The 24,311-nt window shown below is 36.0% G+C and overlaps 1 protein-coding gene across 6 annotated transcripts in view; it reads right to left on the reverse strand.

The window, feature by feature from the left end:
- Window positions 1-1,771: 1,771 nt before the first annotated feature.
- PHTF2 (putative homeodomain transcription factor 2) overlaps window positions 1,772-24,311 on the reverse strand; it is a gene marked incomplete at both ends in the record, with an annotated part of 50,631 nt that continues 28,091 nt past the window's right edge. For 2 of the 6 annotated variants that reach the window (XM_080638909.1, XM_080638910.1), the window contains 11 exons: window positions 1,772-1,792; window positions 2,577-2,702; window positions 5,371-5,466; window positions 8,699-8,854; window positions 9,846-9,932; window positions 12,383-12,514; window positions 13,496-13,768; window positions 14,942-15,070; window positions 17,317-17,535; window positions 20,754-20,912; window positions 22,951-23,152. In XM_080638909.1, coding sequence (XP_080495035.1) covers window positions 1,772-1,792; window positions 2,577-2,702; window positions 5,371-5,466; window positions 8,699-8,854; window positions 9,846-9,932; window positions 12,383-12,514; window positions 13,496-13,768; window positions 14,942-15,070; window positions 17,317-17,535; window positions 20,754-20,912; window positions 22,951-23,152 — 1,600 coding nt within the window. The remainder of the gene's footprint in view (window positions 1,793-2,576; window positions 2,703-5,370; window positions 5,467-8,698; window positions 8,855-9,845; window positions 9,933-12,382; window positions 12,515-13,495; window positions 13,769-14,941; window positions 15,071-17,316; window positions 17,536-20,753; window positions 20,913-22,950; window positions 23,153-24,311) is intronic. The other 4 variants (XM_080638914.1, XM_080638911.1, XM_080638913.1 and 1 more) reach the window with 4 other exon arrangements.

The following is a 24,311-nucleotide window of genomic DNA, read 5'->3' on the forward strand; positions in this document are numbered from 1 at the left end:
AACATACTTAATTTTTTAAAAACAATCCCAACATCAAACAACAAAGAAAGAAGAAACAGATCAGATGCAGCTGAAGTTTGCACATGAGAAACTAAATAGAGTATGTTCTTAAAGCTCCGGTAATACATTCTTTCAAAAACCAGAATGCACTTTGGTCATTATTAAACATTAGTACAGAGGCAAATAAAATACAAAATGCTTGTTTGTGTTGCTTTATATATAAAAATATTTTTATACCACATAAGTTTAAGATACAATACTTCAAATCTTCCAAGATTCTGAAGATTAGCAAACATAGTGCAATGTCCAGACTCTTGCCACCTAACCACTTGTCATTTTTCAATATGAAGCCATAGACACATAAAATGTAACAATACTCGTGCCTGGTGGTATTAATCATCCCAGAATAATTTGTAGATGGAAAGCTTGTTCCAAATAACTTAATTCTACACAGGTGAATATCTAGTTTTGTCACACTGTAGAACCACGAGTCAATATGACTGGTCTATGGGAGAGGCAGGGATAGAAGACAGAGGGAGAGGTGGGAAAACCAAGGGGAGGAAACCCCAGCAATGAAAGCACTAGGGAATGACACTTGCTGGGGAGAAATGAGAAGGAAGGACGCTATTTGAAGACTCAAATCTACTAAATACCAGGCTTCATGAGCCCTGCTGCTCACCAGAAGAACTTGTTTTCTATGTTTAACTGTTCTTAAACTTCAATGTGGTATGAATGGCATATACTATAGTGTACAAGAGGAGAGCACCTATCTGTCTTATGCTCAGTCATCCATAGCATTCCTTTCATCAGTAAATCTCTCACGTGTTTAAATATTCAACTTCAACATACAATATATACTGCTCCATAGTTCACCATAATATATTCCAATTAATATACATTTATATGTATATATATAAAGTTTCTCATTAAAAGTAACAATAAAAAGTGCACATATTGAGCATGCACAGTCAGAGCTGCGCAGGACAGCTCAGTATTTCAAATAAATACAATATTAAATTTTATCAAAATATCATACAGCATGGTAACCATTTACAATTATTGCTCTAATAAAAGTGTTATCAAAGAGCACTTGTTGACTTGTTATATAATACCTTATTAATATCCCAGGATATTTAAACTGCAGCTTATATGAGTTTAGATCCTGGAATTATTCAAAATATTAAAAATTCCCACTTGCTTCTAATTTAATAGAAAATATTTCTGCTACCTTTCATACTGTATTGTCAGTACGGGTTTTTTATATATATATCTCATTTTCCTATTGCAACCAAACATCTATTGATGTTATGCTGTCCTCAGAAATGATTGGTGCAAATTAAATATTCTAAGTAATTTTACCACACTGTCAAAAATCATGACTTCCATATCGCATTACTGTAACTAAAAACGTTCAGCATTGGCTTCAGCTTTAACAACAGATAAGCTAATTTAGTGTAAGCAGTTTCCAGGATTTCAAGTTCTGAGATACACGGTTTTTGACCCTTTCTAACTGTGACCTTTTCCAAAACTAAACAAATAAGTTTGAAAATAAAATACAAATGTCAACTAAAATGAACATAAAACAGTGAGAGGATGAAATAAATACAAAGATTGCACAAGACATTCAGATGTAAACACTTCAATTTTCCAAACGACATCCTTGAAGAGGTTGTAGCATCTGAAATACAGAGTCAGTGGCTGCTTTGAGGCAGTTTTGTCAATCAATGAGCTTTTCTTTAACACTGTGTTATCTCATCTTCTTTATATACTGTCAAGATTTGATCTTCCAGAGCTGGAAAAGTTAGAGCAGTAAATGAACATTAGTTCTCTTCTCGCTTTTCTGTTTACCAAAACTGCAATACCACTACATTTTTCTTCTTAGTGCATTTGCTGCGTATACTGTGATGCATCTAATAAATTTCACATCCATTTACTTCTAATAGGAAAAAAATGGGCAGACGTAAAAGAACTCTATGGCCAATGAAGGGCTTCATGCTATAAGCTTGTGGAAACTGATGCACCTCATAACCTGAATCCTGAAATAGTTTCCAGAGTTTGTAGTTCAGAGGGAGCCAGAGAGTAGGACCTAATAAGACAGTCCTTCAGCCATGACAAAATGACACTGTTAGATTCATCACAGTAATACTTTATTTACTGTAATACTTTATTGAAGCGCAAGAGGATAGCTTGCATCTTTCTGCACCCCTTAAGGAGCTACAAAGTCCAAAAGTAAGGAATTCAAGACAGAAATCAGATCTGAGATAGGAAGAAAAGTTAAATAAGGTCTCATACTTATGTGTACAGATGTCTCTGTATTTATGTCTAAGAATTCTTGGTAATTATGTGTCATAAATAAAGTTAGGAAACCACAAAAATGCAAAAGAAAAAAATAAGTTAGAAGGGATGCTTTAGCAAATACATCACTATTATTCTCATAAAGCTTAAATTTTATAACCATTTCTCAAACAATAAATCTTCTAATTAAGTTAAGAATTCATTAGGCTAAAATATATGATCCATCTATCACGACATTCTGCACACCATGGTGAAAAAAAAGATGCTTATCAAGTAGTTACCTTTAGATTAAATCCAAGCAAGTCACTGATGACACCAGAAACAGCTGACAGAATGACAACTTGGGTGATATTATAAAGCAGTGGATTCATTGTAAGCCCATATAACCTAAAGGGACTGTCCAGTTCCTAGCAATGCAAAACAATATCATCATTAAAAGCAAAAATTACACAACGGGGTTTTTCACATAGGTATTGAGAGTTATTAGACAGTTTAGGAAGTCTTGAAGTCACAGTGGAGTAAAACATTCTCCTATTCTTCTGCATATAAATAACAATGCACAAGAAAATGCCTATCTCAGTAACTGACTGCTGATTGATGGTGTCTGAATAATAAATTCCATTTATTACTGTGTACATAAAGTCACCCAAACTTTTCTGGCCTAGAAATTTGTCAAATAAAAGAAGAAAAATAAGTTTTAAAATATAAAAATGGATTATATAAAGTATAACAACTATCACTGCTTTAGTCATTTATATTTTCTAGCTTTAAGTCCATCTTCATTCCTCTTCTGCATTACATCCTGGACCTTATAAACCCTTTTTTACATAAAGAAGAATTTCAGAGCTTTTCTTTCAAAAGAGATGAAATAATAGTGAACAACCTTTTTATTTGGATGTAATGCAGTATAAAACTCTGCTGCAAATACAAAAGATATAATAGACGTGATTCTGAGAAGAACAGCAGAGAAATTCTTTAAGGAAAAAGATTTTAGATTTTGGATTCATCTTACCTATTGAAGTAAGAAAATAGAATTTTCAACATAATATTGGTTTTCAGTGAAAGGAAAGGTTCAAAACCATTCAAACCAAACAAACAAAAAAAAAAAAAATCCATTTAGCTACTGGGCATGAAATGCTCAATTGTGTTGAGCGTTAACTACCAAGAATTCATTTACAGCTCATACTAGGTGGCTTGGAAATCCCATCTCATTTTTGGACACATTCGCACAGTAATAAGTGACAGCCTGGGTTAAAAAGGCCAAGTCTCCTCTTTAAAGGCCAATGTCAGTAAATACATTCCTGGAAAACACTGAGAAAAGCATGAAAAAGACTGAAGTGAATCATATCAAGGGTTGATCAGCATCCTGCCACCAACAGCAACTCTGTCTCACCTATGTTCTCAGCATACAAACATTTCAATTCATGAGATACTCTTTTGTGCCTGGTCTAGGCTATTTGCCCAGTCCATCATCTCAGCTACTAGCTGGCTACAACGAGTTTAAGCTTCATTTTAAGAACTGCTCCTTGGCTCACAGGAACCAACGGGGTAAATGACCAGGATTCAGCATGTGGTAGAAAGAGGCAGCAAGGTCTTAAAGCACCACCATATGCAAAAAAACCCCAACTGTTTCTCTAAATAGGCGTGAATTGTCTTGATTGCAGAGAAAGGTACATAGAGGCACTGAAAGATGGTTCAGGTTTTCTGTAGGACAATCCAGCCATTCCATCTACTGATAGGGATGTCTGCACATAGAATCAGTATCAGTTTTGCTATACTCAAACACAGTGGAAGAGGTGTGCTGATTGAACAAAATTTATCTGAGGAGGAAAATACATTTACATTTGCCAGTCATTCATGAAGAAGTTGATTCCCTGAGGGAGCAGTCAAAATACTATTGTTACCTTACTTCTGAAGTCAAGAATAACAAATCACCACCATCTCTAAGAACTTTACCATAACATCAGCATGTGTAACAAGATCCAGATACTGAGAGCTGAAGCTAGACAAATCTAATTAAAAGATGGTTTACACAACAGCAGAAGTGGTTAAGCACTGACACACGATGTCAAGAGAAGTGGGGAGCTAAGTCAGGAGTTTGGTTTTTTGTAGTGTTAGGACTGGTTTCCTCTTTGAAAACCCAATTTAGTCAATTATAAGTTATATACTGTCAATCTTAGTGTAAAAACATATAAGAAATACTAGATCTAAACGATTTTATTTGTCTATAAAAGCCAAAACTAAATTAAAAAGGTTTTAGAGTTTTAAATTTATCACTTATTTTGGCATTCAGGTAACCCTTAAGTTAAATTTTGGATTAGGGACATGTTTAGTCTGAAGTAGAGTAAGATATTTCTGGAGCAAGAATTAAACTCCCAGAAAAGAACAAAACAGCTTGCTTCCCAAATTAGGACAGATGTGTGACTTTGAAAGAAGAACTCAGCAGAGGCAATTTAGGATCAAATGTGTCTTCCTGAGAACCTCAACCACTGCTTTGTTAAGCAGTAGAGACATAAACAAGTTCAAAAAAGCCCTAAGCATGTCTGTCCTCTAGCTCCAGATGGGTGGAGGTCAGATGATTTTTCACCTGCAGAATTACAGAAATGAGAAGTAATAAAAACATTCATGTTCTCTCACCATGAAGAAATATCTTCTACCCACCAAATACAGTTAGTTGGCAAACAGGATAATACTGCACATGCAAAAAAGTTTCCATGTATCAGCAAAATTCCATACTTATCACTCGAAACAGATATCAACATTCAAAACAGACAATGAAATCGCATTTATTTCCCAAGGGTTCATCATCCTGTCCATCCTGAAGTACCTTTTCTCACGCTGCTCATATACTGTTGAAGAACAAAACTGCTTGTATATAACAGTAATTTATAATCTTCAATGATAGAAACATAACAGACTAGTGTATGAACAAGTAGCACCACTGTGAAAGACCTAGAGAGCAGATTTAAGCCAAAGCATACTGTGCTGCCTGCGGAAGTAACACAAGTGACTCATTAAGCAATTTATTCTGCTTCTTAGTTATATAAAATACAGTAATAGTATTTTAATTCTTACCTTTAATAACTTAGTAGCAAGTTTCAAAACATTGTTCACTAGTGTCAGTTCCTCCTTCTTATTAGGCTTTTTCTCCATTTTCAAGTACAAGTTTATCTGATTTAAATAAAAAATGAGTATCAATGATTCAGAATTTGAAGGAATTCATTTGGAAATATTTAAGGCATTTCTTAGCAGCCATATAATAGAACAGCAATGATATTTCTGCGAGCAAGTAAGGTTTTTGCTTCCTTTTTAATATTTAAGAAAAAATACTGGCTCAGTGCCATACAATGCTTTATGACATAAAACCTCACATTTGACACTTATAGCAACAGCTTTAATAGTTTCGTGTGACCTACAAATTCAGCAAAAAAAACACGACACATGTAAGGTTTGCATAATTTCTTTTTCCTCCTCTAATAACTGCCTGAGGTTTGTCAACACATTTCCAGGTTTTTATACTAGTATGCAGACCTTACAGGGCTTAAAATCCCCAAAATTTATTGAATAGACTGAAATGCTTAAGCATAATTCTGCTAAAGAGTAATTTCTTTTAAAAGATTTTAGTATAATTGAGTACTCCACAAGCACCTTGAGTGCAGAAAAATCAATCTTTCCAGAGCCTTGAAATATTTGGGAAATTATTAAACTCTTCATTGCTGTAGAACAGTATAGTGATCATTTCAACACATCTGTGATCCATGCTTGTTAGGTCATCGTTTCTGAGAATGTTTAGTTAAGAGTACATATTAGCTCTCTTTTGGCTTTCTAGCAATTTTGAAACACCAGCTTTCATTCTCAAATGACCTACCTTTGATATCGTAGACCAGGCAAAGGCTAGTTGTTCTTTTCTATTGCATAACAAAAGCAAATCAAAAGAAATACATCTTGGGCAACATGGTTGTGTGACGTGTCCCTGCCCATGGCAGGGGGGTTGGAACTTGATGATCTTAAGGTACTTTCCAACCCTAACTATTCCATGATTCTATGAAAAGCAGTGAGCTTTTTATTTTAGGATGACAACCTTCAACAAAATTAAAAATGAATAATTCAGCAATATGCAGAAGTAGTCCTTCGGATGACAGACAAGGTGCAGAAATGAAGTTGCAGAAAGGAAGTGATGCTACATGATGCTATAGACTTAAGGTGTATTGTAAGGTGGTTACTGAAATAAGGGCCACAGATATCTAAACAAAATGACTGAATATTATCAGATCTCCCTAAGAAGGTCACTGTAAGTTTCCTATAAAAAGTAAAAATTAAGAACTACGCCTAACATATTCCAAAGCACATTAAGCTTAAAAATTTCATTTTAAATTATGCTTTTATAGGCAAAAAGATTCCAATCTTTAAATAGAAAATTACTGATTTCAACTATTCAAGCATTTATAAACACGAATAAACTAAGAAAAAAAGGCTCTATTTAGCAACTCTGAAAAAACGGTAGTTAATAAACCCATGGAAGGTTCAAATCTCTTAACAGTTACTATGATTTCGTTAATTTATGGGAAAAAAGCAGCAACAAACTTTTATTCAGGAGGGGAGTTAGACCATGTTTGACTGTGACCTACCATAACTATTCTGAGACTTGAAGCTGGCAAGACACAGCTTTAAACAGACCACACGTTGTATTTTACACAGCAAAGAACCTCTGAGGCACTTAATTTAAAAGATCAATTTAAAACACTTTCAGAAGGACTTGAAAAATTACAAGCAAACAGCATACAGTCAGAAAGTCCTTTGATGTGAAATGACTGATCTGTTAGTTTCCCATCATGACACCTCATCATGAAATTCATAGGCTGAATATAAAGCAGATAAAAGTGGCTGGAACTCTGCTGACAGAAAGTAGAATTTGCAGTTTCATCTTATCTGTGAGACCTCTAAATTGAATCTGAGGGTTGAGGCCTGTTTGTCCTTTTGTTTGTTTAGTTTTGGGGGTTTTTTGTAGTTTGTTTTTTTGTTTCAAATCTTCATTCTCTTCTCTGTAAGCCTAATAACGTTAATGTGTGATTTTCCAGGACAGCAGTTTAGATGTGCTTTTTCAGATCAGTTTTTTTTGTGAGTGTTAGTCAACTGTTTGGACTAGACGTCTCAAGAAAGGCTGAAATGTCAGGATTTCACAAGTCTGTTCCAAGAACACTGTAAATATGCTGTGGCATCCAGCTAAGTATGTGAAATCAGTCCAAAATGAGTTCTACCAAGGGTGACATGTATCCTTTTTATTTTCAGAGAAACAATTGTGAGTTCTGTTTTGTTTTTCATTTCATAAAGCTCTTGAGCACTTTTAAGGGAAATTCCTTTTAACAGGATAAGCTGGATTCATTACAAAGCTACATGTCTGATGACATAGCACTTTCTGAATTGATTTTTAAGTTCTGAGTACATAGAGAGAGTGCTTCTTTCAATGTCCATGCTGGCTTAAAATCCTCAAACACTCTCATGAAGAGCACAGTATAAAAGCCTAAGAAAGCAAAACAAAGGCCTGACATTATCTCTCTCTCACCTTGCTCTCTACATTTTTTTCCCAATCCTTATCCTAAACATTTTCCTCCATTTTTATCCCAAAAACAGAGGACAAACTTCACTGGGACATTAGGCTATTCCTCTCCTAAGGATCAGCAGAATAATGCAAAGTTTTCCAGGCTCAGGAACTCTGTGAGGTTTCACAGTGGTGCAAAACACAGTATTCAGGACAAGGTAAATGGGCAGACTGCCTTCTCAGTGTTCAGCCTCATCAGCTTTAGTAAAGACAGGATGAATTCTCATTGAGCACAACATGTAAGCAGTCATTTACACCACCTGTCATAAGCTTCACATCCTGTGATGTGACACAGTTTGGAAGATTTTATACTCCAATTTGAACATGTTTCCTGTAGGAAACCTGTGAAGATTTGAACTGCCCATTTGCCTTGTCCTGAATGCTGTGTTTTGCATCACTGTGAAACCTCTCTGAGCATAAAGAGATTGCTTCTTGCCTAATACTAACACAACATGCCTAGCTCAGAAAACTATCAGCAATGCCAGGCAGAGCAGAGGGAGAAGTTTGCAGAACAAATGCTGACTATAACATTCCCGAGAAGAGAAGTATGCATACCCAAAGCCAAGCTGGGCAGATGACTGAAAGTCCAAGTTTCCAAGGAGTCGAGAGGAGACTATATGTACCCCACACAACCCAGTAGTCAAAATTACTGGATTGGAAGTAGTGACCCACTTTGTAGAGGGTAACTTGGTTTTCAAGTTCTTTACTCTCCCATCCAGCACTTTGAGTGAAAATGCATGCCTGAAACCTACCAGATGAATTACTTATTTAGCTAAAATAATATAGGTCTGTACAAATTCTCACCTGCTCAGTAAGTAATATTGAGGTATTGCTGTACTTTTTACTGGTTTCAGATCCAAGAGTAACAAATCTTAAGAGAAAGAGAGTTAGTGAAATGCACCAAATTACAAGCTCCCAGTTGTAGTGACAATCAAGGAAGATCTCGTGCATGTGAAGCAGCTGAAACCAAAAGAAAAAAAAAATTAATTGGAAATAATAGTTACATTACAATGTAAGAAAATTACACATATTCTCAACTCCAAAAAAAATTTCCCAAGAATAAGTATATGGATTGGGTTTAGGCATAGAGGATTTTTGAATCATAACCTAAAATCAACGCTGTGTCAAAGACGTGAGGTTTGAGAACAGATTTGCTTTGAAAGGCTCAATCAGATCTTTTTTTCAGATCTCTAAAGCAATAGATAAAGAACTACACTCTAAGACAATTTTAACCTCATGCTCAAACTTGCAAAGGCACTATATTTGAAAAAACTCAAAATATACCATCAGATGTACTGGATTATGGAGAAAATTGAATCCAAGAAGAGCTATTGCTAAATTATATTCTTATTAAAATATTTATAGTCTGCTACCAAGAAAACATATTGGCATGTACTAGGGAAAAAAGTGGAAAGAAAATACAAACAGGAGCCAATCAGAAGCTTCCCTATATTCTGAAACAGAAGCTCAAAGAAAAATCTTAAGCGGTAAAAACCATCTTTGAGCGCAGATTTGCTTACTAAAAGATATTCCACTAGAGGGCAGGCTAATATAGCCAACAACCTGGTTTCTCACAAAAATCACCACCCAAGGTCAATCTCAACTGTCTTTGCAAAAGTGACTTTTGATGAAAAATGTTAGAAAAAACACACCCTGTGTTCCAAAATCCACAATGGAAAATGAAAGAGGACACAGAATTACAAAATAATATCATCATGTCAAGAATTATGCTACCAGTAAGTTTCATTAGGTCTTACGGAATAATACTGTAACGTAGGTAAAATGCACAATACAAAATGGAGCTTAATCTTCTGAAAAGCTGTGAAAACTCTTCTTGATTTTTCACCGTGGTCTTCTAACTTAATAGGAATCTCCATGCAAAAGGCAGTTAAATATATTTTCCTAAACCCTTTAAGTCATAGTTGTTACCATACAAGTAAGATTTCCTCACCTGGGCACAACAGATAAACACAACTGAGATAGTCAGTAGGAAGGCAGATGAAACTATTACATCAACTGAGCGTTGAGGTCCTCGACGCTGAAAATAGAGAATTTACATACATGTAAGTGAAAACCTGCCCAGAGTTGATATTTAGCATACCCAGTTAGATTCACACCTTGAACCTCTGTTTCATCATGGCTTGTAATCTGGCAATCTAAATTCAAACACCATATTAGATCCAAATAATATTACTACGTTTGAAACCCCTAAAGGCATGTGAGATTAATTCAGATGCAAGCATTTAAAGGTAACTATTTACCACTTGTTCAGTCAGCTCCTTCATGATGCAAAGTAACTTTGATGTGAGCAGCATTCCCTGACATTACAAATTTGATACAGCACTGGGTTTTAACGCCAAGTATCAGACCAGGGTTAACAAAAGATTTTTGGACATCAGATCACAACAGGATATCACGATATGATTTCATGTGGTTGGTATTTTCCATTACTTGCCTCTTTTTGACACACAAAAAAAAAAGCTGTAAATCACTGTCTCATTGTGGTAGATGCAATAACATAATTCGCGCCCCCAGAACAGGAAGGAAAACTGGGGAACAAACACACTTGTCTTGAAAAGTGCAACCTCCCTGTTTGCAACCATTTTTTTCTCACCTAGTACAATGAAATGTTTCTACCCACTGACCCTTTTCCTCTTTTTTTTTAATTAAAGAATTAAACATCCTGTGCTGCATTGAAACATGTACAAGTTAGATATATTTCTCAACTTTGTACTCCAGACATGCTACTAATTGTATAAACATGAGGAGAATGGGAGGTGTACATATACAAGATATAACCTTGGAATGGCGAGAAAGAGATAGGAAGCCTAACTAATGAAAAGAAATTAAGTGCAAGTTACTACTTCAGTTTTGCATGCACTGCTTATGTACTGAGCCAGTGTTTTGCCTGTGTGAGACTTGAGATGTGGATATACCTCAGCTCACATCTTCACAGGAGGACATATATAGGTAGAAGTAATATGCAAGTGTGTTTTGGACAAATGCTATGCCAGTACATGTCAGCAGCACCACTGCAAGCAGGTAGCCTGGCTCCTTAGCTGCTTGTCTCCATTCCTTTCCTCATGCTAGCACAGGCATTACAGAGCTGCCCACTGAACCAAAAGCAACAGATGGAGGGGAAAATTACTGTTCTTGCCTGATTATTTTTGAGTTGATTCAGTTCCCTTTGTACCTGCCTCTGACCACTCTCTGACTGCTCTTTTCTTAGCCACATAATTGTACAAATGTTTCCAGTGGCATAAGAAAAGGTGGAATAAATAGATGCGGTTATGAGGAAAGAAGGCAAGACATTCTCTCCACAACAATGCTACCATATGCAGTCTTTCAAGCATCAAAACTACATTCTATTGTCCAAGAGCTGTTATCCTCCTTTCTTCCCATTCAGCAATACATTACAGACTAGAAGGAAAAAGATACAAGTCTCTCAAATGTGTTTAAAGGGTACATCTTTTTTACAAGCTCCCCAACAGATAGTTCCATAACACAAGGGGTGTTGTAAATAACCACCTCAATTCCTCTTGAAGTAATGCATCTTTCAAATTTAAGATTGTGCTTTACATTACAAATTTTGCCTGCTAATAGTTCCTGCAGAACTCCTTTATGTTTTCATAATCTTTTACCTACTTCTAAAATCTACTGACAGCAGATTTCATCTAACCTTTCTTAACTGCTGTTGGAAAGAAGCATAGACGCAAATAAGAGGACGACCACTGCAGACAAGAGATTGTCGGCTGCTGTTCACTAAAAATAATGGTTCTACAGAAAACAAATAGGAAAAAACCCAGCTTATCAGAGTTGAACTACCTAACACAGACAAAAAATAGAGGACACGGACATAAAACAACCCAATCCTGAGTTAGATAATACGGATCCTTTCACAAAGACTCATCAAAATGCTCTGGCTTGAAAAGATCATTACTGAGATATAAAGAGATTACTCAAATATGAACTGAACATACAACAGAGGGATCAGAATGTCCCGCAGATAACACTCGGCCATAATTTCTAGTTTCACCTAGCATGTATACACTCAAAGCACAAATACACACATTAAACTGTCCTGCTTCATAAATTCCTTCTGTGTTAATGATGCTAGTTGGTGAGGCTCTTACACTAAGGTATTGTCTGTATTATACTACAAGTGGTCATTTTTACCCAACATATTCACCTGAGAGACTTTTCTGCTAGCATTAGTAAGACGACTCCAACTCTGAGCACACTCATCCTATACTCCAAGGTAAAAACTAGGCATTCACTTTCTCACAGTCTGGCTGCTTGCAGACACCGCTGACCCACAGTTACTAAAACGAAGTGTACAAGTGTCGTCGGTTCAGGACAACAAGGTACATGTACATCAATGGGGGTAAGTGCACAGAAGGAAAAATTCAGATTATAATACCAACCTTCCATCAACAGCATATGAGATATTTCATATTAAAGTGGTAGCAAAAATACTCATTATTTTACCTTTAGATAGGACCTGAGAGAAAGCCACATTTTTATATTCTGTACTTTCTTCAAGCGGAAGTGAGGAACCTCTGATTTTCTTGCCCTCCTGGCAGACGTTAGATGACCAAAAAGTTTGGCAAAAAGTAGCCTCTGCAGAGAAGCAAAATCGATTTTCAAGGGGCAATGGAAAGAAAATAGTAGGCCAAAGTAATGCACAGTGTATCAGTGTACACTAAAATATGTTAATATAATGCAGAAATAAAAGCAGCATGTTACTAAAAAGAGGAGATACACTAAAAAGTTTCAAAAGTCTTCATATCCTAATGATAAAATTCAGCTACACTTTGAGTTCCTGTCTTCAAATTTCAGATAACAGATCTGCTTTGCTCTTAAATGGGGAGAAAATCAAACTTGCAAATCACTTGCATTACAGAGTGCCTGTATCACAGAAGTTCCTTCCAACAGAAATTATTATTAGAAGCAGGTTCATTCTATTCTACTGTATTAAGTCATGTATTTTGGCTATAATTTGAGAGAAGAAAGTCTTCCTTTTGTAGACCAGTATGTACACTCTGCAGCTAGTAAGCGATATTGATACTTTCTTAAAAGCTTAAATTGCAATAAGCAGCAATGAATTAACAGCTGTATTACTCCAGACAGCAGCTTTCATTGTCTCCAATCATGTGACTGACCTACCATCAAAGCAGGGCTCTTGGCTACCTTTTGGACTGGACTGTTTAGAATTAAACTGAAAGTTTTGAAAAAACACTGGTAGAACAAACTGGAAGTTGATAGATTTCTTTTATTGAAACTCCTTCTCCTTAGGGAAAACTGAGGCCAACGGAGGCATGACTTAAGAGGTGGATTGACCCAGACATCTGAAATAAAGAAGTTTTCCCTCAGAAATGCTCTCCAGGACAAATGTTCAGCCACAGAGATTCTGCAGAGACTTCAGTCCATTGCAGTAACTTAGTTATCTCCTAAACTGTAAATCCACTGAAGTATTTGTCACCATTGATCTACGTATCACAACGTGCTGAAGAAAAGTTAAAAATACTCAAAAAGTCAAAAAATCATAAACATTAAACCTTGTTTTGCTTTGAATGACACCTCTTGCTTTGCTGTTCATACCTGTTTGTATGTCCTCTCTGCTACACATAGCAGAAAAAAGAAAATCCACACTAGAGATACACGGACCACAAAACTTATGATAACCATTGAGAGAACCCGAATGTCTCCATTTGATCCAAACGCAGTCATACAAAGTTCTGTGGCAGAATGTGCAGCTAGTTGTTCCAAATCTTTAGCTTGGGAAAGTCGAAAGACAAATGGCATTAAACCCAAGATTAAAGATATGACGTTTCCAAAAATCTGATAACCAATTCCTGGTATATAGCTGTTCACCTGAAACCAGAAGAAAACAAGGTAGATTTTTAACTTTGGAATTTGGAATTAAGTCAATAAATGAATTATTAATGTTATTGTATTACTATCACAATGAACACTTTATGACCTGATAAGTTATATGAAACCTTAAACCAAGCATCTTCAGAATTTACTATTAAGAAAAGGAAGTCCTCAAAGAGCACTTACTGCACAGGAACCAAATATGGCAAATCATTTAAAAACCCAACAACATAACACTGCAGTTAACAGACTCCATTGCATATCCTTATATTAAAAATTCATTTAATGCTGAATTAGCAAAGTGTGCCAATCAGACTGTGTTGCTTACATCTACATTGCTCCTATCTGTGATTTTGCTTTTAAGTTGCATGTTTTTAAAGGAGTCAAAGAGCGCAGACAGGACTGGAGTTCTATTGTTCTGGCTATGGTTTTGTAAATCTACTTCTGCTGTGGAGTGCACCCAAAACTGTATTGTCTCTGAGTTAGATACAGAGATCTGAACAAAGTTTGTGAATACATTGCTGTTAACAAGTTGGAGATGGTAAGTATCAACTTGTCAGAATTAGTGACAGTCTTCTTAAGCTATGCTAGGATTTGATGTTCAACTCTTCAAAATGCCTATGGTGTCTCTACTGGAAAAGAGCACAACAGCAATTCAATGAGGTCAGTGTTGGGACCGATCCTGCTCAACATCTTTGTCAGAGACATGGACAGTGGATTGAGTGTGCCCTCAGCAAGTTTGTTCATGACACAAAATTATGCGGTTCGATTGATAATGTTGGAGGGAAAGGATGCAATCCAGAGGTACCTTGACACGCTTTAGAGGTGGGCCAATGCCAACCTCATAAAGTTCAATAAAGCAAAGTGCAAGAAGGTAATTAAGAATTTTCACAGCATGTATCACTTTGGAACAATAAAACAGAGACTGGCTACATTAGCAAGCACAATGCAAACGCATTTCATTGTCCTGACACCTAAGATTTGTAGCTCTTTTATCTGTTAGTAACAAGTAAATGAGAGTGATGTAAGCCATGGAACAATAATGTAATAACAGATACTTACATAACAAAGAAACCCAAACCAAACCCTCCCAGCAAAATGACAACATTATTTCTGGTAGTGCTTCAACTCCTAAATACAGTATTTGCATAAAGTAAAAAGAATACTCACCCTGTTCATTATCATCCCACTGATTTCAAGCACAGACATATCTGCTTTCTTGCAGTCATTACCCTCCCATACAATTGCACTTATTTTTTCTAGTCCTGGATTCAAACTGTGGATCCAAGGCAAATGACTCTGGGAAAGACAAGGAATATATTCCATCAGAGATAAAACCTGCTGTCTTGTCAGTATGCCTTTGTCAGCAGTAAGCTGACAAAAAATACTTTAGACTAACATAAATACTGTTATATGGCATTTACTTCATTCATTTCTACTATATATTACCAACAGTCCTCAAAATCATCCACTTTTCCAAGAAATAGCTGTGAGTACAGAGACCTCTCCATATTTCATTTTCTCATAGTGTTATTGTTCTTGAGGCTTCTTTTTTTGCTCAAACTTATCAAAGACAGAGGTTTGAAAACTTATAACCCAACTTTAATTTTGCCACATGTTTTATGGAATATTTTGTTTTTCTATTATTTTCCCCCCTAACATTCTGAAAAGTACTCTTCTCAGGCTGAGCCTAAAGCCAACCATTATTTTTTTTTTAATCTGGATTTAACGATAATCGTGTAATTCACAATCCCCTTTTTATGAATGAAGACCCCCCCCATGTTAAACATATCTGCAAGACTCAGAGATTGTGATAGGAGTCAAATCAATATACGTTGCTTCAAGAACCAAGCAGCCCCAGCCTAATCTACTGAATGCATCTATGGCTGAGGCACCTTTACTCTGAACAGAGAACCAAGTGAGAACTGAAGGATCTGGAAAAATGTTGAGGCAGCAAGTTCTGCTGCAGCATTTCCTGACTTCCCTCAGCCCTGTCTCACTCCTTTGCCATTCATGTGATTAAAATTGCTCCAACTCTGCCTGGTCACCTAGCACTATGTGTATCAAACTACTGGAAGTGGTGCTGCTGGGGAGGGGGGCTGGGGCATGATATTATTTTTTAATTTTAATTTATAATTTATGAAAAATAAAGCTTTTATTACCTTATTCATCAGTATTTATTTGAAATCTTTGTATTCTTCTAAGTATTCAATTATGTCCTCTTTTTTCCATTGGATGAAAAAAAATTGATTTACATTATTAAAACAATGCAAACATTAGTAGCAGGACTGTCTTACTCACAGATTTCCAAGGTCTCCCTCTAGAGGGAGTATCAACACCAGGAGCCAAACTCAAAAATTCACAATCTACTACCAAACAGAAAAAAATTCAATTGCAGAAAACCAAAGTCAGTGCCTACACTGCAATTCAACTCCCTCTTGTAAGGCTTCTGATTTAGTGTTTACATGGAATGTAACAAGAAGAACTAAAACTAAATCACAAAAGCAAAGACTGCATGAAATCCAAATTACTGTTTCTTTGCGGTTGTTTTTCTGTAGGGGTGAAGGGGTGATTTTTAAAATCAACGTTTCCAATACCTGTTACGAGTAAAAAGCCTGTCTTTTGAAATTCTTTTCCATAGGCAGTACTACCACCATCTCTTGCATGGCAATCCTTAGTATTGATGATGTGCTACCAACACAACATGTTTACCCAGAAGAATGTTTCACATTTTCTCCATCTCTTCATTTAAATGCTTCATATTAGGAATGCAATAAACATTCAGTCCAAAGATAAGACTCGTACAACAAATACAACTGGCACTGTGACATCTGAATGGATTTTATCAAATGAAGACTAATGCTTGATTGTTAATAATCAGTATTAACAATGTATTCTGTCCAACATTAACCCAAGGCAGGCTGCAAAGGAAGTTATGCCCCACAAACAGTAAAATTTTCAGAAATGACTGCCTGTATGTTGCTACAGAATAACATTAAATAAGGGAAACTAAATTATTAGCTTTAAGGTAAAAACAAAAAGCTTCTATCTAAATTGAACCTAGACATAGATAATTCACATGTAACATCATATACATTATGCGTACAAATACATACGCATTAGACACTATTTTATGCTTGCCTTATTATATATAGATTTATATCTAAACAAATAGAAAGATGTCTGATATGTCCTCATGAAAGAGCAATTCCACCAGAGGAAAAAAAAAAACGAAACAAAACAACAGAACTGTCTACACCACAGAGGAAACTTAAATCAACCAGTACTTGCCCTGAACTACAACTGATTCAAAAACTCAAATATTCTGCAGGTTATTTCAGTGTCCTGTCATATCCTCTTCATTTGACAAATTAACGACTGAATACCAGAAATCAAATTCTCTTTGTTTTAATTCTATCAAATCACTTTGGCTTTGTAGCTTTCATTTAATGTAGAGTTCTTCCTCTCAGGCCTCCTGACATATGATAGAGCAGATAATACTGAACTTGACTGTAGTGAAAAAATCAGAAGTAGTGGATACCAACCTGATGAAATGGGTCATCTCTGTACTCTTTCTTCACACATGGATTCACTTGAGGGCTTTCTACATCTGTCTCACTGGTACAGGAAGAGTGGCACTCTGCACAGTGTAAGAGGTCCTCCCACAGCACATCTTCTGTTTCCGATTCTGGTCTCGTACTCTCAGAGTCTTGTCTAGAGCTTGAACACCGAGAACTGCAGCTAGTACCTGATTTAGGTGTATCCTGGAATTAAAATATGCATTGGAATTGATGCCACTTTTTTATTCTACATTGTTTCCTGACAGAACAGATAAGTTCAAATTAGTGAATCCATATTTATCTTTAATATTCCAATCCATTATCTTTCTCATCAGAGAATTTCAAGTTTATTGAAGGAGTGTCTAAGAGGCTGCACGTTTTTAGACACCGTACAAACAAGTAACAGTCCATGTACCTTGCTCTGTTGGTGAAGGGGGTCACATTATGAGGAATCAAACCCTATCAACTATTAGAAGAAAATAACTATTTTACATGTTTTCTAGAACCCATTCATCTAGGCTTTAACAGCAATTATAAAGCCACAGACTCCAACTACATCTCAAACTTCCAATTTTATAACCTATAAATTAAGTCCTTTCTAAAACACTTTACAGCTTCATTATTTTAGTGAAAACGTGAAAAACACTTCAGGCGCAAAGCCATATACACGAGACTGCAATTGTAATGAAGAAATGTGACTGAGTGTGAAAAAGGTATCATTCACAAAGTATTTTAAATTAACTTGATACTTGGATCTTCCGTCTGTAGTTGTTTGAGCTGAAGTACTTTAGCTACTTATTAACTTCTCCAAACAGTAAGGAATTCTTTATCTAGAAAGGGCAAGGCCCTAGAGGAAGAAAGCTAAGATATTTCTAGTCATTCAAGACCTGAGGCACTCAAACAGCCTTTCAAGTAAGCAGTGTAGATACAATTTAACTAGTTTTATAAGAAAGCTCAGTATATTCCAGGAGTACATTTCTAAATTGAAGAGCCTGTAATAAAAGAGGAATTGACTCTCAAAGTCCCCTAGAAATCACATTTTCCCATTGTTACTACTAACATATCTTCTCAGAGAGAGTGAGCTTCTTTGAAGACAGTTATATATCAGGTGTAGAGAGGAAAAATAAGCAAGAGTATATATAGCTAATGCTAGGTATATATGTAATGTACATAGTCATACATAAAACTGTAGTCAAAACAAGCATGCCTTATTATGTTTAATTTTTACCTATATCTTAGATAATGAAAGAAAATTATTATGTTTGGACACTCAAATCTGCCCGTGCATACACATGAAACAATGTTGTCTTCAGAACAAGAATGCAGAGCTTTAAACTACTTTTACAGCAAGCAGAATCCATTTCCTGAAAGACAGGCAGGTAGACTGAAAAGCAGTACCATTCCACTTACCACCACCCTCTGGCAACTTCCATTCCCTCTTACACAAAATTTCTTGCTTTCTACTAGTTTCTCTCAAGAATATACATGATTTTTACACTGAAAAAAATAATCAAGCTATGTTCCAGCAGTTGTACTCATTTGATTCCTAGTGTATTACTATCTGAAGAAGTGTCCTTTGCTCTTCCTGAAAATCATGCTTAATGTATTTTATGTAAGCAATTTTGTAAAGAAATATGTAGATAAAATTTGGACTCCACTCTTCCCCTTTATTTTACAAAGTGAAGGATAACATCAATGCAGAAAGTCTGAGCTATTCTTTTCTTCCCCAAAATCAGATAAATAAATAAATATTTACAGAAGGCAGTCACTGCTGGGTACCACTGAGTCCTGCAGTTAATAAAGAAAGAACACTGAAAAAGCTTGCTCAAACAACAATCAAGTTGACAAGTAAACATGATTATAGAAGAAAATGTAGGACAAGTTGAGAGTATATCCACTGACTTCACTAATTTATTTTTTTTAAATACAAAGAAAGCTTTCACAGATTTGAAAACTATTGTTCCATTTCCTTTGTAATCATGTGGGGGAGGCGAGTTGGTAGCAACAAAGAAAAGCTTCCTCTTTCACAGCAGCAGTCAGATAAGGAAACGGGGAACAAGTACAAAATATTACTGCCAAAGCTACACATGGAGCAAATTTTGTCTCTTCAGTTTCTGAAGAGATCTCACAGTCTTCCCTAGTGGAACAGATTATCTAATAACAGTTTCAGGCAAAGCAACAACTTCAAGTCTTTGCTACTGTTGTCAGAGAAAGCAATGTCTGAACTCATCTAAGGAGACATTTGTATATCAAGTAGAAAGCTTGTGCGTGAGGATGCTGGGGAGGGACTCTTCATTAGGGACTGCAGCGAGATGACAAGGGGTAACACGTTAAAATTTAAACAGGGGAAGTTTAGACCGGATATAAGGAGGAAGTTCTTTACTGTGAGGGTGGTGAGGCACTGGAATGGGTTGCCCAGGGAAGTTGTGAATGCTCCATCCCTGGTGGTGTTCAAGGCCAGGTTGGACAGAGCCTTGGGTGGCATGGTTTAGTGTGAGGTGTCCCTGCCCATGGCAGGGGGGTTGGAACTAGATGATCTTAAGGTCCTTTCCAACCCTAACTATTCTATGATTTCTACGATTCTATGAGGTTCTACCTATTAAACCCATCTGAAAGTCAACTTTTGTTAGGGCTGAAATTACTCTTTATGCCGTTTTCTCACACACCTAGTCAAAAACCAGCAATACAACCTTGTAAAAAACCTGTTCCATATATCTGTTGTTACATACCACTAGCAAAAAAGACCATAATTTATTTAAAATTATAAATAAGTAAAAGCACATGCATAACATATCCCTTTGTTTTCAATGTCCGAGTCCTTACATTAAGGATTCTGCTAACATGGAATCTATGCATTCCCCTCTTCTATGCTACCAAGTCTCTTCACATTTCAGTATTTGTACACATTAACAATTTTGTTGAGATTTCCTGACAGTATTTTAAATTATTGTTTCAATAAATGTGAAGAAAATGAAAACTCAGAGGGGGAGTCAATCAGACTTCTCGGCTGGTGATCCAAAGAATAATTAAATTAAGAGAAACAGCAACATTAGCTTGATAAAAATCTGCATATTGCCAATTCCTAGTGTTTCTGTAACAAATCAAACTTCCAGACAAGATTACTGGCATCAAGAGACAGCAGCAATTGGCCATAACCTGATGCAGTATCTATAGAATATATTTAGGCTCCTTGCAATGAATGGAAAAATAAGCTGAATGCAACTAAATAAAAACCTCTTAATTTCAAAATGTTGTTATTCTTAAAAAAAGAAAGCAAAACATCCCTGTCCCCCACCAGTCCTCCAGTTAACAGACTCCTAAAATCCAATATAGGAGAAAAAGGATTTGAGGAACATTCTATTCAATAAGAAACCAAGAGGTTTTAACAATTTACAGAAAAGCAGCAATGGAAAAGAACATACCTCCAGGGGATAGTGTTTCTTATAATGGTGAGATTTCCTGTTTCGAAGTATACAATCACTAGAAGTGCGGTCTACATTGCGATGTAAAGAATACCCAGTTTCAGGCCCTTCCTCACTAGAAACTTCATCTGATAAATTTGTCACAGTCCTGTGAGTATCCTAATGCAAGAAATACAGTATTAGTAAGACATATACTCATACTTACTAGGTCTTGTCCTCAACAACTGATATCAAATTGCTTTCTGCAACATTATTATCTATGCTCAGTTAAATCAGATATTAACACATTTCTAAAGGTCAGCATTAACTGGTACAGCACAAATTCTAAAATAGAAATTTTATCATCAAAATAAACATTTCTCAGATAATGAAGGGCCAGTTCATATCATAGCAAAGAAAAATTCTAACATTCTTATTTTAATGTGATTTTGTGTAAACTGAACCTACCATGAAAGGCTTAGAGGCAACACAGCCCAAAGTCTGGCAGTGGGGCAAACAAAAAAATCCCACCAAAACTGTGATAGCAGACCCTGTAACACTGAATTACCAACACATATAGTACAAAGTTAACATTTGCCTCTTCTTCCAAAGATAAAGTGCTACAGATTGCATGCAGAATACTCAGACCATTAATTTATTCCACTTTCTGTTTCCCTGATTTTAAACTAAAATTAAAGTAGCCCTCACAGTAACAGAAAGATAAACAGGCAGCAAAGGATCATTCAGCTGTCTAAAAAACTTTTGTATATTCTCATATATTATGAGATCACCAGATAGGACCCTGTAAAGCTTCCTTTGGAGTCTTCCCGTCATCAAGGAAATGCTAAAAGGACAAAAATAGCGAAGGTATTCTGTACAGCAAATCCTTTCCCCTTCCCTGGCAACATCATTCTCTCTTCCATGATGAACTCTGTTTTCTGAGATGCTTCAAGGTCAAGTCATTTCACTTTCTTAACAGCTGAGTTACATAGAGAAAGATAGACAGCAGAACAGTCTGTGGTGTCTTATCTACTACCATGCAGTGGCACCAACATGTATTGATTGTCTTTGGAGGAAGAGATGACGAGTAAAGAAGAGGAGCCTGTGCCAACTTCTCTTTAATGTGGATGCATACTCGCGAAGAAAGTTAAACATAGACAATATTTCATCCATTCTATCAAACAAACTGAAAACTCTTTTAAAATAAATTCTTATTTTACTCAACTTATTTTCTTATTCCTTTTTCACATCCTTATTTGCTGAATTTCAAGAATGCGAAATGCTTGGAATTTATAAAGACAACTGAACCTCAGTTGCTATCACTGCTGAGAAAGCACCTCCTGCAAAGCAATAGAGTCAACTTTCTGCCCTGAGATGAACCTTCATCACCTTCATTCTGACTTAATCATAGGGATCTTTAAGGGGTTGTTAAATAATTTGGCTATAAAATCCACAAAGGATGCCTTTCCTTTATAAAAATGTCTCCTTGTAGACTTCCAGTAGAATAAACTTTCCCTTAGATATTATCATGAAAAAATCCTTGTTATGACTGATCATTGATGGTAATTACCAGTGAAGCAGAGTCAAGTGTAACACTGTCAATACATGTTCAAATGCCAATTTTAAGACAGCCAGAAAGCGTGTTTTGGAAAAGCTATTTCGTAGAACAGTGAGATGAAAATAGAATATCCAGGAGATAATAAAACCCAGACAAACTGAAAGTTCTGTTTTCTTTCATGACCACTTACTATGCATCCCTATTCCTCAGTACAGAGCCCTTCCAACTTCACTGAGAGGGAAATCATGCTTTCCTCATCTTATACAGAAACCAATTCAAAAATGACCTCAAAACTGTAAATTGTCAGTAATCCAGAATTTGTTCCATTTTAGCACAGACAGATCTGTGCTCAAGAGACAGGCAAAGGTACAGTGTGTGTAGCTGATCTGCAAAAAACCAAAAAGACAGCACACAAATTTGTGCACTGAAATACAGAATGGCAAAGAATGTTTAGATCCTCCTACAAGAACAAGGAAAGGCTAGGAATCTAAGGATGAAATAAAATAACTTTTGGCCCCAGGGTCCTACACCTAATTTAATTTTAAAAACCTTTTTAAGGGTGAAGTAGGTAAGAATGCATCAAAAGCATTGTAAAAATACACCTCACATACTGTTTGACAAATTAATAACCTTGCTTTGAAAGCAACGAAGCACACTTACTTTGTGATGACTGTGATTGCTGAAGGCATCTCTGACTGTTGCAGTGCTCCACCCTGACTCTTCTGGCTTAATCACCTCGCACCGACGTTCATGGGCCTGCATACATTCTTCACTGCTTTTACCTGTCTTTTTCCCATCAAGGGACACGTACCCATTATCAGTCTCCGTGGATTTATCTATTGAGATTTTTGCTTTCTTAGATCTATATTTGAAACAAATACATATATATTAAATTAATGACTCTCTCAGTTTTTTCCCCAGTCTAAATCCTCCCTATCCCTCTCAACCCGTTTTAATTAAGATGACCACAAACTAATAATATTAACATCTGATGCAACATTTATGACTATTTCATCTTCTACATAATACGCATTATACTTTCTCAAAAGTGTTATAAAAGGAACTGTCAGTGTCTGAAAGAAAATTGTATCATTAGCTACTGAAAGAAAAAAGGAAGCCTATATGTTAAAACTGAAACTTCACAGCAACTTTAGTAATATTAGAACCACAAGCCTTTAAAGTAAACAAGAAACTTCTCTATCTTAACAAAGAGGTATGCTTAAAGTTTAAGTGTTATTAATTCAAAGCAAGTATGCTATTTCCTGAAGCTGCAAACAAACATGCTGTTAGTATTCTGTACACAGATAGTTTTTGTTACTGTTTTAAACACACTCAGCTTGTTGACAACTCTACTAAACGGAAGGCATCTAATTCAATCTTTCCCATATTACCCAGTAACACCCCTGGCAATCAATGTAACTTACAAACATGCTAACTGTGCCTGTTTTCAAATAACAAAATAAGTTTATGAATTATGCTTCAGTATTATTATTCCTAAGACTACTAAGTATTGATGAATAGTCTTCCATAACATTCTCTAGACGTCAAGGCCCTCATCTAGTCAATAAATGTAGCAGCAAGAATGCCTAATGCCAGAAAAAGACTTTCTCAAAGCAAACATTTGAATGATTATACTTCCAAATTAGGAAGTGCAGCCAATGAAGGAATGCTAAAGAATAGTAGCGTGCTACCTTATTGATAGAGACTACTTTAAGTCTTCACTTAAGCAATTAGTATCCTGTATTAATTAGATTTAGGTTGTTAGGTTCTCAGAACACTTGGAGGAGGATGAAGTGTTTTAAATCAAGTTTCCAGGATGGAATGGAACATTGGATGGAATGACCTGGACACAGGTCATAAAACCATCAAGAATCTGTTCAATTCATCTTGTGCTCCTATGAGGGAATACACATTGCATTTCTCTTTAAGGAGTGAGGCATTCTGTGAGAGCTTGGATTACATAGCAGAAGATTAAATTCCTCTTTAACATGTACATCAAACAAATCAAGAGAACTGGCAGA

The sequence above is a fragment of the Psittacula echo genome (assembly GCF_963264785.1).
Source record: "Psittacula echo genome assembly, chromosome: 1".
In the NCBI taxonomy this organism is placed as follows: Eukaryota; Metazoa; Chordata; class Aves; order Psittaciformes; family Psittacidae; genus Psittacula; species Psittacula echo.